This window comes from Mus caroli, chromosome 3 (assembly GCF_900094665.2).
Source record: "Mus caroli chromosome 3, CAROLI_EIJ_v1.1, whole genome shotgun sequence".
NCBI lineage: Eukaryota > Metazoa > Chordata > Mammalia > Rodentia > Muridae > Mus > Mus caroli.
Genome location: NC_034572.1, coordinates 89,969,851 through 89,987,763, shown reverse-complemented (window position 1 = coordinate 89,987,763; position 17,913 = coordinate 89,969,851). Strand labels below are relative to the sequence as shown.

Below are 17,913 nucleotides of genomic sequence, written 5' to 3'. Positions count from 1 at the left end.
CTCTCAGCACCAACTGCTGTCCAGAAGGAATCCCAAGTTTTAAAAATTCGTAGAGAAGCCAGGAGGTGGCGCCAGGCGAGACGCACTTCCTGGGAGGCTGAAAGTCGGTCTTAGATGCTGCAGGGGAGCTCTGTCCTGATAGGGGTTATTCTATCCAAACCTCCTCTTTCCTACCTTGTGAAATATATGTCAGTCCTCCTTTCACCCCCGCCCCATCCCCCTCTTAACTTTCCGGACTCCAAAGAAATCTTAACTTGAATTTACATCTTTTATTCTTCCTAGATGGGACTGGATGAGGCTTTGGAAGAACTTTAAGACGGAAACTTTTTTTTTTTAGGGGATGAAGTATTCGCAAAGCGATAAAACATGTGTGTGTGTGTGTGTGTGTGTGTGTATAATAATATATTTTTTTAAATTAAAAAAGTCCTTACTCTGAAGCTCAGTCAGTCGTGGGACAGAAAAAGCACTCTGAGCTCCTGTCTCCGCAGGAGTGATGACCTGGCACATGCATTATTCTGTTCATTTGGCTTTTATCCCGTGCCCTTGTTTGGCTTCTGCTCCTTTGTTTTGGCTATTTATTGCTACTTGTTAGGAGTAAGGAGGGCAGAAAGACCTCACAGAGATTATGGAGGAGAGATTTCACCATCTAGCTTGAAATTATCTGTGGTCTTCACACTCACTAATGAGGGACTTAGGATGTACATTCCGATCGGGATTTCTAGTCCCATGGGGGAGCGCACACCAGCCACATTCCTGAGACGCCACGCAGCCTCCATGCTCCACTAGGAAACTCAGTTCCACCACAGCAAGTTTCACTTGATCCCACAGGATCTGCCTGGTCCCTTTGTTGGGTGGGCGGGAAGCCCCTGGACCCCTCACCCACCTGGTCACATGGCCTTTCTATGGCCCCTCCTCTCTCTTTCTTTGGAGTCCGCCTTTTTCTCATGGTGACAGTAATTGTTTCTACAGTCACCCATCACTCCTCCTGCCCGGCCTCTCTGCTAGGGGTCAGTGTCCTCTTCAGTGACAAAAGGCGCCCTAGATCTGGGCTCCCTGGGGAGGGAGGTGGCTGGATCTGGTAGTTAGAATGCTGTCTCTCCCTGGTGCTGCGACAACCCCTCCCCCGCTGTGCACACAAATGGGCTTTATCCGGCAAACAAAACCGCACCCCCACCCCAGGCTACACAGGCACGTGGACCTAAGCCTCACCAAGGGAAGGGGGTGGTGACAGGCGCCAGAGAAAGACGAGGCAGAAGACAAATATTCTCCTCGCCCCACTTCTTGCTCTCCACAATCCAGATTTTAAAGTTTGACTTTCCACTCCCCACCTGCTCCCTGAGCCTCCAACTTCTGTTCTCCTATCTCCCGAATATGAATTCTTTCTGGTTCCAACCAGCTCAACTTCTCTCGGTTTCAGAAACAGGTTCCCCACCAGCTGTCCCACACCACCCAGGGATGTGCTCCTCAGGCAGGGGAATGAGAACACGGTGTCCTGGGAGGGAGAGGTGCGAAACCCCCCTTCCCTGACTGAGAGTTCCAGGGGACACCGGTACGAGCGGCAGTGTAAATAGCAAAGGAAGAGCTCACTCCAGGGTCCTGAGCCAAGGCCAGGGCGCTGGGCTCTGCAGGGCCATCCTGCATGCCTAATCCGCTATTTAAGGAGCTGCTCGGCTGCAGCCCAGGCACCACCCCCCTCCTCACGTACACCGGTTTCGAGCCACCTTAAAAGCGGGAGGCAACTGTGAAGTTGCTGGCCAGTAAGTGGTGTGGAGACTACGAAGGGACATACGGAGAGGGCAGAGAGAGGAAGAGAGAGAAAGTGAGAGAGAGGAAGAAATTTATCCTGGGATCCAGAAGTTCGTGTTAACCTGTGGAAAATCAAATCCCTGGAAGTCTTCAGAGACAAGAAGAAAAGAGATAGAACGCCAGAAACTCCTCTCCACCTCTCTCTTCTAACCCCCAAATTCCTGGTCCCTTGTACCCCATTGTGGGGATAATATGTTGTTCTTCGCTCTCCTGTTAAAGGTGACTTGGATCCTGGCTGCAGATGGGGGTAGGTACAACTGGCTCTGTGCTAATGTCCACCCGTAGCCATGTGTACTTATGTGGGGGAGGAGAGGTTTCAGAAAGGGAAGCCTAGGGGCTGGGGGAAAAGGCATGGGGTGGGAGAAAGACTATGGAGGAGATCCTTCCATTCTTTTCCTTTTCCTCTCTAGCCCAGCGATTACTGCTATCTCTGCGACAGGGAGAGCTAGCCAGAGGCCAGTGTGTGAATGCTCAGAAGTGTAGGACACTCGGCCAGCTACAGTTCTCCGCACTGCTCTTTCCCCACTGCCCTAGTCCCGGGCAGCCCTCCTGCCCGTCTTTGTTTACGCACTCTGTTGGTTAGGGAGAGCAGGGGTGAGAAGGGACACGTGCTGCAGTCCTGCCCGACTCAGACCCCGACCCTCTGCTGATCAAAGGATAACTCCATTACCTGCCAAGGGGCAGGGGCAGCTGGTCTATTTCCCTGAAAGGAACACGACTAAACGTTTGCTCAGCTCTTTACAGTGTACAAAGAGCTTTCAGGAGTAGGAGAGAGGTGGGGAGACATTGGGGGAAACAAGCTAAGTTGTTCCTGGAACGCCTGAAGGACTCCCACAACTTTTTTGTTGTTATTGCTTATTTTTATTTACTTTTTTTTTTTTTTTTTTTTGAGGCAAGGTTTCACGTGGCCAGACCTGTCTCAAACTCACTCTGTAGCTGGGGTTAGACCTGCTTGGCTCTGCCTCCCCATGCCTGGTTTCTACACCCTGTTTTTGTGCTTCTCAGGCCCCATTCTGTATCCAGCACATAGTAGGTGAGGGATTAAAGTTTATTGGAAGGACGAGGTGGGGGGAGGATTATCTAGAAAGCGAGAGGAAGATGGGACCAAGGGATCCAAAAGAAAATGAGGAGTCACAAATCTCTTCTGAGAAGAAACAATTTGGAAAGAGGAAAAAGAGGCATTAGAATCAGCTCAGAGCATTTCACAGGAAGGGCAGGGCGCCTTCACAACAGCCAGAGAACTCTAGTTGTTGGAGTATCCTAAAGAGATAGTGAAGGGGGGGGGGGGACTCGCAGAGTTGCTCCCGCTGAGGAATGGAGCAGTGTGAGCAGTTAAAGGAATAACAAGCAAGATGGGCATTGGACCACACGCTTGCAATCCCAGCTCTCAGGAGGCTGAGACAGGACTGCCACAAGTTTGAGGTCAGCCTGAAGCACACTGTGAATACAGGGCCAGTATGGACTACAGAGTAAAATCATGTCTCAAACAAAATAATTAAAAGACTGAATAATGAAGAGGAAGAGGAACAGGATTCCCCCCCCCTCCCCAGTTTCTAGAGTTAAATAGACCAAGCCAATCTACAAGAAGACCTCCTTTTCTCCTTGAAGCAGGTTAGCCGTGTGTGGGGGGGGGGATCCTCAGACCCCTAGCGTTTTGGCCAGATAGAACTGCATGAGATCCTGGCATGTGACCCGGCTGGCAACTCTCCTCTCTACACACAATGCTACACTTTCATCCTGTCTTTGCCAGCCTGGCTGCCTGTGCCCACCCACCACCCTCAACGTAGACTAGGCCCTACCCTGACTCCTGCTTTTCTTGAGCCATGTGAGCCTGAAAGAGCAGATGTTCATGATTCGAGTGACCACAGCTAGTGAGAGCAGAAAGAACTAAAACTGCTGAAGGTGCTGGGTCCTCGTCCTAGCGGCCGTGCACCAAGGCTAAGGACTAAGCCCTCCTGGCTTCAGCAGGATTGCCACACACTGAGACTTCCCCTCTTCTTCTGTTCTATGCTTCCAAGCCCTCTGCTCACACCCTTGCCTTACCCCACCCCAACCTTCTAAGTGTTACACTGATTTGGCTCCAGATGGAAAAAAGTAAGGGCTGGGCCGCTTGCACTTTTGGATCCAGGTTAATTTTAGTCTCCTGGCTTTATCTCTTTTCCTTGCTCCTCCTTCTTTACTCTTTAACCACAAGTGCAGCCCAGCTAGTTATTTTAAATAGGACCCCCGACCTTTCCACAAAGGTATCCAGTTTCAATACTTCACTTGGGAAGCGCTGGAGTGGAGGTGGGTAAGAGAGAGCAGAAAAGGAGGAGGCGCCAGCGGCCTGAGGGAGAGCAGAGGCCAGGACATTGCTCCAGGCTGCACTGGCCACAGCCCAAATTCCTCTCTTACAGGTCACCACTGGACATATGAAGGTGAGATCGGAACTGCGCACGGACTGGCACTTACTCCTTTCACCCCAGGACCCCCGCACCTGGCACGAAGACTTGTCCTGGGGGAGGGGAAGAGCTTTTCCTGAGCTTCACCCACTAGCTCCTCTTTTTCTCCCTACACGCACAGACCCCGGGGCTTACACAAGTGGCTGCTAGACCCTGCTGTAATCATTAAATCCCACATCTCCTGATTCAGCAAAAAAGCCAATGCGTCCTCCGTAAATCCCTGTGGAAATGAAGAAAACTGGGCGGGGAGAGGCACAATGAGCGAGCTGGCTGCCATCCTTCTGGCTCTCTTTCTCCTAAATAGTCCTACCCCCAACCTGCCTCTGAAACTGGACAGAGCCTGAGGTCAGGAGGAAAAGGCTGGCAGGATACTGTAACTCTAGGGACAGTGGAACTCAATCCCTCTGAACTTCTAATTAATGACCTATCTGGAGTCAAAGCAAGGTCCAGTGTGAGAGAATGTGAATGACAGAAAGGATAGCTGAACCTCAAGTCTACTTGATAGGGTACCCCAAAGATATTCCATCTGTTTAGGCTGTTTGTCCTCTCTGATTCTACTTCTGCAAGAATTCAGGCTTTCTGTCTATTTCCTCTTCCCCTCATTCAGCTTCATTGTTCTGAAACTACAGGTGAGTGAAAGCCACCACTCTCCCACTTACTAGAGTAGTGGACAGTCACCCCGTGTGGACTCCCACCTCACCTAGCCCCACCCAATTGCGTGGTACTTCCACTATAACAGGGGGTTCAGGGCTACTAAAGGGTGGTTGGGGCTATAGGACTGGACAAATGTCTACAGTAACTTACCCCTCCACCAGGCCCACACGGTCAGGACCATTGGCCAACCTCTTACCCTGAGTGTGGAGGCGATGCCCAGTCCCCCATCGATATCCAGATAGACAGTGTGATATTTGACCCCGATCTGCCTGCTGTACAGCCCCATGGATATGACCAGCTTGGGACTGAGCCTTTGGATCTACACAATAATGGCCATACAGGTAAAAGAGCCAGCTTCAAATAACTGCAGTTTTCAGTTTCTTCAAGAGCCAGGAGAAGCCTGGTGGTACATGCCTTAGTCCCAACACTTGAGAGGCAGAAGCAGGCAGATATCTGAGTTCAAGGCCAGCCTGATCTACAAAGTGACTTCCAGGAAAGCCAAGGAAACAAAGAAAAACCCTATATTGAAAAACAAACAAAAACAAAAAAGCCAGGGGAAACAGAGATCTAACTTATAATGCCTGAACATTTTATAATATATAACACATTAATGAATGTGGACGTTAGAATGAGGTTCAGAGCTGGGCCAAGGTGGCGTACTCAAAATCCCAGCACTCAAAAGGCAAAGGCAGGTAGATTTCTGAGTTTGAGGCTACCTGGTCTACAGAGTGAATTCCAGGACAGCCAGGGCTACAGTCTGTGTACAGAGGATCCCTGTCTCAAAAAAAAAAAAAAAAAAAAAAAGCCACACACAAAACATTGAGGTTCAGGCTCCTGCAGCTAAGGTGGGGTTAGATGTCCATGATCAAGTTCAGTGTGCAAGTAGTGTCATAGCACTGACTTAATCATTAGCAGAAAGGTTCCTTTGCTAAAGAGAACCAGGCAATTCTGGGGGGAAGAAGGAGGAGGAGAACCCTATGTCCCAAGTGGTGGCAAGCTGGGATGGGAACTGCTCATCCTAGCCTGCTCTTTCCCCACAGTGCAACTTTCCCTGCCCCCAACCCTGCACCTGGGTGGACTGCCCCGAAAATACACAGCAGCCCAGCTGCACCTGCACTGGGGTCAGAGAGGATCCCTCGAGGGATCAGAGCACCAGATCAACAGTGAAGCCACGGCTGCAGAGGTACTGGGGAACTCCAGCTAGGGCACAGATGATGCATGGTTCAGTCCAGTGGAGCTCAGAGGAAGGATGGACCTGGACCCTTGAAAAACCCTATTGAAGAGCTAAGACAAAGCTTTGGGGGTAGAGATTTAGGTTGGGTAATTGCTGGGGTGACTGAAATCAAAGCCTTAGAGGGATGAAGAAACATCAGGTAACTTTGTTTCCTTTTGTCCCCCTGCAGCTCCACGTGGTTCACTATGACTCGCAGTCCTACAGCAGCTTGAGTGAGGCAGCTCAGAAGCCACTGGGCCTGGCTGTCCTAGGCATCCTCATTGAGGTCAGCAATGCCCATGCCCTCTCAGGTCTCTCTCTGATCCTTTATTCTAATCCTCAGGCCTCTCGGAAGTTTACCCCAGCACTCACTCACTCCAAACATGTGTGTCTATCGGTACATTGCCTTTGCAGGTGGGCGAGACTGAGAATCCAGCTTATGATCACATTCTGAGTCATCTACATGAAATAAGATACAAAGGTGAGCCCTAAAAACCTACAGTAAGAATTCAACTGCAAGGAAACGTTCAAGCCCTGACCTGCTAGGCTTGGGAGAGGGCGGGGAGAAAGCAGTGGATTCTGCTCAGAGGAACCCTGTCCAGGAAGCCTGACCCTCGCTCTGTCCTCCCCAGATCAGAAGACCTCTGTGCCTCCCTTCAGCGTGAGAGAGCTGTTCCCCCAACAGCTGGAGCAATTCTTCCGCTACAACGGCTCACTCACAACTCCCCCCTGCTACCAGAGTGTGCTCTGGACAGTCTTCAACAGAAGGGCCCAGATTTCAATGGGACAGGTGCGTGAGTAGTGGGGAGGGAATACTGCTTGAACCTCAGACCCTTGCCAATGTCCTGGGGTGATCTCTCCATGTCTGCTCCCCAGCTAGAGAAGCTCCAGGAGACATTGTCCTCTACAGAAGAGGACCCATCTGAGCCCCTTGTACAGAACTACAGAGTCCCCCAGCCTCTCAACCAGAGGACCATCTTTGCTTCTTTCATCCAAGGTGACTTGCAGGGCAGAGAAGAGATGGGAAACCGGGGGGCTCAAAGGTGTGAAACAGTGAACCCCTGGGAAGGAAAAGGCTGAGGGGAAGGGTTCCCAGTACACCTCTGGACCAGGAATCATCCCCAGCAAAGGACGCCCAGGTCAATTTTCAGGTGTGGAAGCAGAGCTCCCAAATGGGACAAGGTTCTGAAACTCCTCTAACCCAAGTTTCCTTCCTCTACAGTGGGACCACTGTATACCACAGGTAAGACAGCACGAGGCGGGCCCCAGCAAAGATGGATCAGGACCTGTTAGGCTGAGCTGACATCCTTACTTCCCCCAGGAGAGATGCTGGGTCTCGGTGTGGGGATCTTGGCTGGATGTGTTTGCCTTCTGCTGGCTGTTTATTTCATCGCTCAAAAAATTAGGTGAGTTCCTACTTTCTATCCCTGCAGTATTTATTTTCTACTAAAAAGCATTCTCAGAGGTTGGGTGGCAGCGGCACACTTTTAATCTCAGCACTCACCGGCGGATCTCTGAGTTCAAGGCCAGCCTGGTCTATAGAGTGCGTTCCAGGATAGCCAGGGTACACAGAAAAAAAAAAAATAAAGCATTCTCAGCCAAGCATGGTAGTGCATAACTTTAATCCCAACGCTTGGGAGTTGGAAGCAGGATGATCTCTGTGTTCAAGGCCAGCCTGGTCTCCATAGTGAGATAACCCAGTCTCCCCCACCCCCAACCCCCTGCTCCAACGAAATTCTCTGAGGCTGTATGTAGCTCAGTTGGCGGAGTGCTTGCCGGGTGTGCCCAAGCCCTGGGTTTGATCTCTAGCACCACATAAACCTGGCCTGCTGGCACATACTTGTACTCAGGAGGTGGGGAAAAGAGAACGTTTAAGGTCATGATTATATACTTATTGAGGCTTTTTTAATGTATTTCCTATTCTATGTCTACTCTCACTTAGGAGGCTAGTCACTCCCATGAACCATTGCTCCCCTTTCCAGGAAGAAGCGGCTGGGAAACAGGAAAAGTGTGGTTTTCACCTCTGCTCGGGCTACCACAGAGGCGTGAACTCTGTCTCAAGATGCTGCGGATGCCTTCCTCTCCTCCTGCCAGGGAGCCTCTCTGAGAGCTGCAGGCACTGGACGACCAGTTGTAGGCAGGCACGTGTCCTTCTAGGTACCACTTCTCTATACACATACACCAGGGACCCCAGCTCTTCAAGGAAGGGCTGAGCCTTTGGCCTTTCAAAGCTGTAGATGAGGAGATTCCCTGTTCTCATGTTTGGTTAGGAAGAAGCTGAGGATAAACTCTGCCATCCTTCACCTCACACCGCCATGTTCTCTCCCTTAGATACACGTTGTAGGTTTTTTTCCTCTAGGAAAAAAGGGCTGCTGCTGGGATTTTAATTATTTTTTGCTCAATGTATGTTTGAAAATTAAAAGTCTTTGACCTTAATTCTTGAATGTTTTTTGTGGCTTTCAAGACTGGGAGAGTTCCTCTGTCTGTTGAGTGGCAGAGATAGACATAGAGAAAGAGAAGGGGGAGGGGTATGATTAATTAACTCCTTGTATCCTGTTCCTGGACAAGGGAGACCTCCTTCCCTCCTTCTAGGAAGTTGACTTCCACAAGTTACACCACTAACGATGCTTCTCTCATCACATCAATAGTGAACATCACGGGCACTTGGCTAGGGAGGATGGACCAGAGCCATCCGGAGCTAGAAATCTCAATCCATTACCCCTCTTAAAGCCAAGTCCCCCCACAATTATAAAGTCCTTTTTATTAGTCAAAATCACAATCACCTTGATTAAAAGGACAGAATATTCCACCCTCAGCAGAAAAACAACACAGTGATAGAAAACCTCCCCAACCCTCCCACACCCAATTAAAAACTAGAAAAAATGTCTGCCCTCTGGGCCTGCGATGCCATGGTAGTCTGACTCCTTCAGGTCACTGCCATGGAGTGGGCCGGCCCCCACAGCACCCTCCACTTCACCTTGGGGAAAGGAGGGGTGCTGACGGCCATGGACGTTAGGCTAGACTTCCAGTGGGACCAGTCCCCAAGCATGCACTTCCTTCCTTTCCCCCAGGGCCTGGGACCAAAGGGAAAACAGGAGAGAAATGAGCCACCATCAGCAGATTCGGGAGCAAACACAGCCTATGGAGGTTAAAGAGGCTCCCAGCGTACCTCCTCCCTCTCCCCACTTTAAAAAAAGGCATTTTGGGGTCTTTATCATACCAAAAAATGGTTCCTTTCAGACCTGAGAAAAAGACCAAGATGTCCAGTCTGGGCAGGAGACACTGAACTGAACTCATCTACCCTCGAGCCTCCAGTAACTTCATCTCCAGGGCCATGGCTAAGCTAGGTCCCTTTTCTTGACAACCTGCACTGTCCAGAACTGGAGATGGAGAAATACGGGACGAGGAGATCGGGAGGGCACCCCAGGCCCAGGGGTCCCCCCCATGTTCCCTCAGTCCTCGGGTGGGATGCGCAGGGCAGAGTACACCATCACCCGACTGTCCTCCTGCCGGCGGCCTGCAGAGGGGAAGCGGGGTGAGTCATGGGCAGGGTGAGGGTGGAGCACTGACACATGGGGAGACCTGGACAACAAGGGGGTCCCCAGGTGGTGGGGAGAGATGCAGATTCAAACCCACCAGTCCCTGACTGGCTGCACCCAGGCTGCTCCTGAGAAAGCTTAGAGACTACAGGTCACAAATGGACAACGCCAAACCCGGAAGGAAGCGGGACACATCAGCGAGGAGACAGAGGATGGGGCAATGGACCCGGGCTGGGGCTGGGTTCAGTCATGGGCAGTGGATAGGCAGATGGGATCTGTCGGGCGATCAGTCCAGGTAGTCAGTCCTTACACGAAAGGCTGCGCTGGATACTTCGGAGGGAGCCTCCGGCTGTGATGAACGCCCAAAGCCCCATGGAAACGGTGACTGCATAGATGGGCAGCAGGCTAGCCTCATACCAGGGGTTCAGGAATGTCTGAGAATGAGGACAGAAGAGAGGTTAGATTCTCCCTGCACCTAACTGCAACATTCACTCTGGGCCTCTGTCCCAACCTTGCCCAGACATCCCATTCAGACACCTGCTTCCCTTCAAAGTACTAACATCTTTTTTTTTTTAAAGATTTATTTATTTATTATTATATGTAAGTACACTGTAGCTGTCTTCAGACAGACCAGAAGAGGACGCCAGATCTCATTACGGATGGTTGTGAGCCACCATGTGGTTGGTGGGATTTGAACTCTGGACCTTCAGAAAGCAGTCGGGTGCTCTTACCCACTGAGCCATCTCACCAGCCCAAGCACTAACATCTTATAGCTAAGGCAACTTCTGAGTTCAGATTCCCTCAAAGGTTTCAGCTCTTTCTATTCACCTCCAGCCTTCTGTGGTCACACGGCTAAGCAATTCAAACTCTGCCCCGGAGCGGATGACCTAACTGAAGCTAAGGGAGCAGAAGTCAGGGTTCTGCCTCCGCCCCAGGTAAGGGAAGGTGACTTACTCGGTGGGAACACATCCCCCATCCAGCTCGCCATTAAATGCTTTCTCCCTGACTCCAACTCACCAGTCCTGATGTCAGAAGGTGACTCCCGACTACCAGGCCCAAAGCCCAGTACCGCCTCCTCTCACAGGCGTCAAAGAAAACAACTCCCCAAAAGGTGTGCAGCAGGATGACAGCTGCTGTCAGAAAGGCTGCGGGGAGGAAGACGGGGAGATGTCCATCCCTGATCGCCTCCCAGGGAAGGGCAGTAAGTCAGGGCCAGGGGAGGACCGGGCACAAAGGCAAGGTTAGAAGTGGGCCTTACCTGAAGTCAGGAAGTAATAGGGTGAGTCTCCATGGATCCCAACCACACCTGGCCCAAGTGCATCAGCCAAAATATTGATAACAGAGAAGACACCACTGATGATACCGAAGGACAGACCAGAAACTGGGGGGAGGGAGGGTCTTGTCAACGACCAGGACCACCACAGCCTCATTAGCAGTACCTACTCCCCAAGCCCAGGGAAAAGTCTACCATACCTACTCTCCCTCCAGACCGCCTCTCCTTGGAAGTCAAGTATGAAGAAAAACACTTTAGCATATGTGGCTGTTTAGATTACCCAGAAAGGGGGGATGGGGTGTCCAACTCCCTCCTCTGGTCCCTCTCCCTTGGCTCACCATAGGCCATCTGTCGGATGGAGATGGGTGATCTTCCGTCCTCACTCAGTGATGCTAAGCCCTCATCTGCCTTCCTGGGAAATAGAAGGAAGGGCAGGGATGTTCCTTCCCCTCCGATACCCTCCCTTTAACGCCCCTTACTCCAACCACCATCGCAGGGCTGGCCCACTTCCCGCCATGCACACCACTGTCCCCACTCCCTTCCAGATCCCCCCTTGTCCTTACTTAAGGAGCTTGTAGTAAGCAAAACGGAACACTTCCTGCAGAAGGACAGAGACAGCAGCACCAAAAATCAGGAGGCCATACTGGAGCCGTGCATCTGATCGGTCTGTCACATGGACCAAGATGAACCAGACCACAGAAGCCAAGAGCAGGGAGACCAGCCAGAAAAAGGCTCTGAGAAAACACAAGGGCAATGAGAGAGGCAAAGACAGGACCACATGGAAAAATCAAGGAAGGAGCCAGCCAAGGATGGAATGTATGAAAAGTGGAAGTTAGACTTCCGGATGGTAAGGGAGACAGGGACCAGATAAGTGTCTCCACCAACAGACTCATCTGTAAGAATCTGAAAGCAGCAGAAGGGGTAGAGATCTGGTTAGAGTCTTCATTAGAGTCAAAGTGTGTGGGCATGATCGAACAGACAAGGTATCCATTCCAAGATCCTTGGCTAGCGGAGGTCAGCACAGCCCCCTCATTAATCTTGGCCTTGGGCCTTCTCTGACGTTGCCGGGAGGACTACAGGAAGAATCTGTGAAATCCCTGGAAGGCGGAAGCCGACTGCGGGAAATTCTCCTAGATCACGATTTGACCCTGTGTCCAACCTTTTCCGACTTCTGCCCCCCAACTCAGGCTCCCAAGCCTGCTCCAGTTCCTCCAGCCCTTTCTGCACCTTTTTCTCTACATTCGGCCCCGTCTCCACCACTCGACACTCACCCCGCCACCAGGATGATAACCCGAAGTGGGTCTCCAGCTACAGTGATCAGGAAAAGGGAGAAGGCTGGGCCGAACGCGACGAAGGTGCATCCGAAAAACACAGCAGCCCCCATGACTGGGCAGCTGGGGGAGGGAGGGAACCCCGGCCAAGGGAGGCGAAAGGGAGCTGCGCGCCGAGGGGGAGTCCGCGTGGGGCGGCGACGCAACCCCAGGAGGGGCGCGGTGCAATGTCACCCCCGGACCCCGGGGAAGGGGAAGGGGGGGGTGCCGAAACCCCGGACGAGGTCCACCCGACCTCGTCTACGGAAGCCGAAGAGGGAACAACCCCCGGTCGCTGCCCCATGGCCACCTCCCATCTAATCCCCACCCCCGGAAGGCCAATGAATACTTGGTGGGGCGGAACTGCAGAGGCGGGGTCGTGGCGGCATGGCCTTCTGGGAGTTGTAGTCTCTCATCCTCAGAGCCCTCCACTTGGTGCTGGGAGTGGCTTCAGAAGAGTAGACTGGAGTCTGGGCCCAATCAGAACAAGGATTCCTGGATTCGCTTGCGCCTTGGCCACGGTTTTCTTTCTTTTGGTAGAGAAGGGTGATAGCCACCCTACCTATTACTAGAGGAGATTTGTCGGAGGAAGATCCTGTTTGACTCTAGAGACAAATAAAAAAGAGCTCAGGATAGACGTTGTGGGAAGATAGGGACGGACATTGTTCTTAAGTTGAATTAGAGGAAATGACCCAGAGAAGCACCCTTGAGGGATCAAAGTTAGGCTTAAAAGTTGGAACTCTTTGGGCAGCCTGGTATAGGAATTATGTCTTAAATGAAGCCTCCACTTGTATTCTGTAATGACAGAATGAGAAAAGCAGGAGAAGCCGGGAGAGAAATATTAGGAAAATGTTTGGAAGGAATCCTGGAGTCACAAAGCAACTAGAGCAATGCGACTGGGAGGAAATGACACCCATCCCCTCCACCCCCGCCCCACGCGGAGCTGCTTGGTTCCTTTGATGTCATACTTCCTTCATTTATAGTCTGGAAAATAAACTTGAGTGGTGTCTTTTCCTCAGATTTCATATTAGCAGGAATCATCATTTGTATGAGGACGGGTTGCTCCTTAGGAGTCTGCAGAACAGAGGAATCCTATGATGGGATCTGAGCATTTTGGTCATATATGAGAAAATCGTTTTTGAGGGTACATACAAAGCAATAACAAACTACAGAAAAATTTAAAAGATTACCGGGCTTCCTGGAGGTTCTTACAAAAAATCACTAGGAGGGGATCGGTGGGGGTGGGAGGGATGGGAGGGTAGGGGTGGTGGAGGGTTGGGGGGGATGGCGGTCACATCGTTCCCCAAGGTTAGGAGGATGGGAACATCTTGGCCAGTGTTCAGGATTCCATGTGTGTCCTGCTCCTAAGTTCAACAGGCTGAGTCTGGGCCACTCTTCTCTGTGAGCTGTTAACTGTTGTGGGGAACAGTCTGTGCATGATGAGCCCACAGACACTTGCACGGTGTTAAAGGACTCATTTTAGATGCTTAGCAAGTATTTACTAGGTATGTGGGGCTTGTGGAGCTTTTCTTTTATTTTAATAGCTATTTTTATGTGTGTGGGAGGGGGTTGTGTCACGTTTATCTGTACAACATGTATGTGCTTGGTGCTCCTGGAGGCCAGATGAGCACATCAGAACCCTCGGGACTGGGGCTACAGATGATTGTGATCCACCATGTGGTGCAAGGACATAGCCAGGGCTACCTGTGAGGGAATGGAAAAGAGCAGGGGCTGGAGAAAGGGAAGGAGCCCAGTGAAAATAGACAAACGCAAGAACAGTGGATATAGGGAGTACAGCTGTTAGAGGAAGGATGCACAGCTGGCAGGGGCGGGGATAGGGGGTGGGAAAGGGGATGCACAGCCGGCGGGGGCTGATAAACATGATAAAAAAGATCATGTTTCCCTCAGAGTAGAGAGCAACCCTGCACAGCAATGGCCTGCAAGAAGGAAGGTGGATTTTGGGGAGCATTGAGAGGGAGGAAGCATAGGAGGGGAGAGGAGAGGGTGAACTTTGGTCCCAGCAGTGGGAGTCCTGAGCGGACCTAATCCAGGGCTAGGGGCTCTCCAGGAATAACAAGTTAGCATCCAACAAGGGGGCTAAGGGAGTTGGCTCTAGGTCCAGCAGCTATGTAAAGATCTACGGAGCGAGTAGAGTAGGCGGAGAGTTCTGTCCCCAGGGAGAAGAATCACTCCAGTGCCCTCCCAGCTTCACAGCAGCAGGGGAGGCGGGGTAAGTGTGGTGGGAAACAGCAATTTCCTCTCTTAACTTACACAGTGATAGTGCAAAACCCAGAATGGATGTCCTCTTTATAGCCCTCCTTGTTGCACCACTCATCCTGGGTAAGTCTCCTTCTGACCCTGGCCTTTTGTGCCAGGTCTTTTGCTGTAAATGGGATGAGAGAAAAGGAAACAGAGAGCGGTAAGTTGGGCATTTCAACGGGGAGCTGTACTGCTTTTCTCAGCTGTTGGAGTCCAGGGTTGGGGGCAGAGCAGGGATCTGGAAGGTGGAGCCAGGAAACCAAAGGCAAAGCAAAGCGAAGTCTTGTCAAAGAAGACACAGGCGGGTGGAGGATGGGACTCTAAAGAGAGTTCCTTCGGCAAGACTGAACTCAGATTTCTGTTCCTGTCACCACAGAGTTGAGCAGGAGAGTGAGGAGCCAGAAAGGAAAGAAGTGGGCGCTTAGAAGTCAAGGGAGCAATATAAGTGAGCGAAGCCAGAGGCTCTCCTTCCCACAAAGCACAAGGAAACAAACAAACCTCCTATTAGCAAAGACATAGGTGCGAGAGCCAAGATGGATGGCACATGCCCAGCGCTTGAGACATAGAGGGGAAAGGGTCGGAAATTCAAGGTCACCCTTGACTACTTAGTGAGTTCCTGACTAGTCACAGATGAATAACACGCCCTCAGCTGGGTGTGGTGGCTCACGCCTTTAGTCCTAGCACTCTGGAGGCAGAGGCAGGCAGAGCTTTGAGTATGGGGCCATCCTGGTCTACAAATCGAGTTCCAGGACAGCCAGGACTACACAGAGAAACCCTGCCTCAAAAACAAACAAATAACAAACAAACAATTACCCCCTGTACCAAAAAACAGAACCAAGACGGTGTGGTGGCTCGCTTCTTTAATCCCAGCATTCCTGAGGCAGAAACAGAAAGGTCTCTGTGAATTCTAGGCTTACTTGGTGGTTTCCAGATTGGTTACAGATACATAGCAAACAATGTCTTTTAAAAAATAAAGGAAGCCTGGTGTGGTGACGCACCCCTTTAATCCCGGCACTTGGGAGGCAGAGGCAGGCGGATTTCTGAGTTCGAGGCCAGCCTGGTCTACAGAGTGATTCAAACAAAAAGAAAGAAGAGAAGAGAAGAGAAGAGAAGAGAAGAGAAGAGAAGAGAAGAGAAGAGAAAAGCCAGTATAGGTTGGCTTAGGCCAGTAGAAAACTGGCTGCCTTCAGGGACAAGGTCCCAAGAGTAGCTTGGCTCCTTCCCCTCTTTGTTCTCTTGTCAGCCAGGTGTGTCACTGTTTTCCTTTAAATCCTGTGTCCTTAGTTTGGGGTTGGAGGGATGTGTTTAGCAGAAGGCCTAGAATTCTGGATTCAGTAATCAAAGCCACACAGTGTTAGTTTTGGAAGGGGAGAGACGCAACGATGGGTCATCTGGTCCAGCTGACTTATTTTTAAGGAAGGTGATATGAGCCCAGCTGTGGTGCTGCATGTCTTTAATGCCAGCATTTGGCAGGCAAAGGCAGAAGCAAGCAGATTTCTGTGAACTGGAGGCCAGCCTGATCTATACAGTGAATCTCAGGACAGTCAGGGCTACATAGAGAGACCCTGTCTCAAAAGGGGTTGGGGGTGTGAAGCAGCAGACATGAAAAGTTCTGCTTAGTTAGCAGTGGAGCTGGAAATAAAACCAAATCTAAAACCTTGAGTGTTAGTCTTTCATGAGGAAAATTTGGGAACATATAGAATCTATATGGCTTTTCTAAATTTTTTTGGGCTCTGTCTTCCACTTTTTTTGTTGTTTGTTTTTTGTTCTATTTTGTTTTTGTTTTTTGAGACAGGGGTTCTCTGTGTAGCCTGGCTGGCCTGGAACTCAGAAATCTGCCTGCCTCTGCCTCCCAAGTGCTGGGATTAAAGGCATGTGCCACCACCTCCCAGCTGTCTTCCACTCTTAAAGGCTTTACATATATCTCCCTCAGGGCTTAGAGGATGTGAAGGAATCTGCTTTCTGTCCTGGGAGTTCTGCGTTGAAAGCAGAGTACTGTCCTCACCGCAGCTAGGTGCCAGGAAACTTGGGCCAACATAGATGTACAGAGGCAGGGAGACCTCTGGAGAGGAAGCAGAGAGAAGCTGGGAGAGCTGTGATCAACAACATATGTGCTGTTGCTAAGGACTTCCAGATGCTCTGACCTGTAACTCTTGTCCCTTGCAGGACAGGAATACGACAATGAAGAACAGCTGGAAGAGGGTGATTACTATCAAGTGGCATATTATTATTACACAATGACCCCTAATTATGGTGCGTATGTGAAAAGCTCTGATTCTTAGTGGGGTAGATTTGGGGACCACTTAGTTCCAAGATTGTCCTTCATTTTGCAAAAGAACAATAGGACCAGTCAACATTTTGACTGTTAACAAAACTTTCAAGACTCTTGGTATTATTTCTTAGGCTCATGATTAAAAAAAAAAAAGTAAGAATTTTATGTGTATGAACATTTTACCTGCATGTATGTCTGTGTACCTCATGTATACCTGGTGCCTACATAGGTCAAAAGAGGGCATTGGATCCCCTGGAACTGGAGTTTCAGGTGGTTGTGAGCTAACAGGTGGGTCTGAGAACTGAACCCACGTCCTCTGGAAGAGCAGCCAGTGCTCCTAACCCCTGAGCCACTCATCTCTCCAGCCTCTTAAGATCATTATATTTTATGTTTTGGAAAATGGTTGGGACAATTTAGAAAATTTCCAATCTGCAAATTATTGTACATACTAGAGTGACAATATAAATCCATACATACTCACAAATAGTTAAGATTTAGTTCTCAGTATTATTTTAGATTATGCATATGTAGTGAGGTGTGTACTGGAGCTGGAGTTATGAGGGGCTGAGAGCTGCTCAGTGTGGATTCTGGAAACTAAACTGGGATCCTCTGAAAGAGCAAGCCATGTTCTTAACTGTTCAGCCATTTCTCCGGCTCGAATTCACAAATATTTTAACACTACAGCTAACTAGAAGTACGTTACACCAATACACTTTACAATGTAGGTTGTACCAATACAACTCCATGTAAGGATCCTGAGTGTGAAGTTTCTTCCCCTTTCATTTGTTTCTTTTTCTCTTCTCCAGATGACTTTAGTGTAAACTTCACTGTTGATTACTCCGCGTTTGAGTCAGAGGATAGGTTGGTGAGTGACTTCTCTACCAGGACAAATAACACTAAAACAGAAACAGGGAAGTGCTAAAATGTGAGGCTGGGTGTGGTAGTCCAGTTCTATAATCCCAGCACTGGGGAAGCAGAGGCAGGAGAAGTGCTATGGGTACTAGGTCAACCTGGTCTCCATAGCAAGTTCCAATTCAACCGTGACTATATAGTAAGACTGTCTCAAGGGAAAAGAAAGAAGGAAGGAAGGAAGGAAGGAAGGAAGGAAAGAAGGAAGGAAGGAAGGAAGGAAGGAAGGAAGGGAGG

The 17,913-nt window shown here is 50.2% G+C and overlaps 3 protein-coding genes and 2 long non-coding RNA genes across 6 annotated transcripts in view; 3 read left to right on the top strand and 2 right to left on the bottom strand.

Moving 5' to 3' along the window:
• The first annotated feature begins 1,705 nt into the window (after positions 1 to 1,705).
• On the top strand, positions 1,706 to 8,550 carry Ca14 (carbonic anhydrase 14). The gene is made up of 12 exons (XM_029475047.1): positions 1,706 to 2,053; positions 4,203 to 4,223; positions 4,855 to 4,876; positions 5,063 to 5,242; positions 5,942 to 6,084; positions 6,305 to 6,400; positions 6,529 to 6,595; positions 6,747 to 6,904; positions 6,991 to 7,111; positions 7,337 to 7,357; positions 7,436 to 7,520; positions 8,097 to 8,550. Exons 1-12 carry the CDS (start codon positions 2,048 to 2,050, stop codon positions 8,161 to 8,163), a joined length of 987 nt encoding a protein of 328 aa, XP_029330907.1. The 5' UTR covers positions 1,706 to 2,047; the 3' UTR covers positions 8,164 to 8,550.
• On the top strand, positions 1,973 to 4,840 carry LOC115030598. The gene is made up of 2 exons (XR_003836183.1): positions 1,973 to 2,053; positions 4,203 to 4,840. It is a non-coding gene; the product is annotated as an uncharacterized LOC115030598 (long non-coding RNA).
• Positions 7,720 to 12,553, bottom strand: Aph1a (aph-1 homolog A, gamma-secretase subunit). The gene is made up of 7 exons (XM_021157220.2): positions 12,198 to 12,553; positions 11,490 to 11,660; positions 11,265 to 11,338; positions 10,912 to 11,034; positions 10,671 to 10,798; positions 9,964 to 10,087; positions 7,720 to 9,631 (listed from the first exon to the last, which is right to left on the bottom strand). Exons 1-7 carry the CDS (start codon positions 12,308 to 12,310, stop codon positions 9,567 to 9,569), a joined length of 798 nt encoding a protein of 265 aa, XP_021012879.1. The 5' UTR covers positions 12,311 to 12,553; the 3' UTR covers positions 7,720 to 9,566.
• A 643-nt stretch (positions 12,554 to 13,196) lies between these two features.
• LOC115030599 overlaps positions 13,197 to 17,913 on the bottom strand; it is a 22,625-nt gene continuing 17,908 nt past the window's right edge. Inside the window, exons 2-3 of the long non-coding RNA XR_003836184.1 lie at positions 14,508 to 14,619; positions 13,197 to 13,310 (exon numbers count right to left, since the gene is read on the bottom strand). This is a non-coding gene — a long non-coding RNA (uncharacterized LOC115030599). The remainder of the gene's footprint in view (positions 13,311 to 14,507; positions 14,620 to 17,913) is intronic.
• Positions 14,490 to 17,913, top strand: part of C3H1orf54 (chromosome 3 C1orf54 homolog) — an 8,473-nt gene continuing 5,049 nt past the window's right edge. For both annotated transcript variants that reach the window (XM_029475048.1, XM_021157834.2), the window contains exons 1-3: positions 14,490 to 14,576; positions 16,662 to 16,748; positions 17,574 to 17,632. In XM_029475048.1, the coding sequence (XP_029330908.1) occupies positions 14,531 to 14,576; positions 16,662 to 16,748; positions 17,574 to 17,632 (192 nt within the window). In that variant the 5' untranslated portion in view covers positions 14,490 to 14,530. The remainder of the gene's footprint in view (positions 14,577 to 16,661; positions 16,749 to 17,573; positions 17,633 to 17,913) is intronic.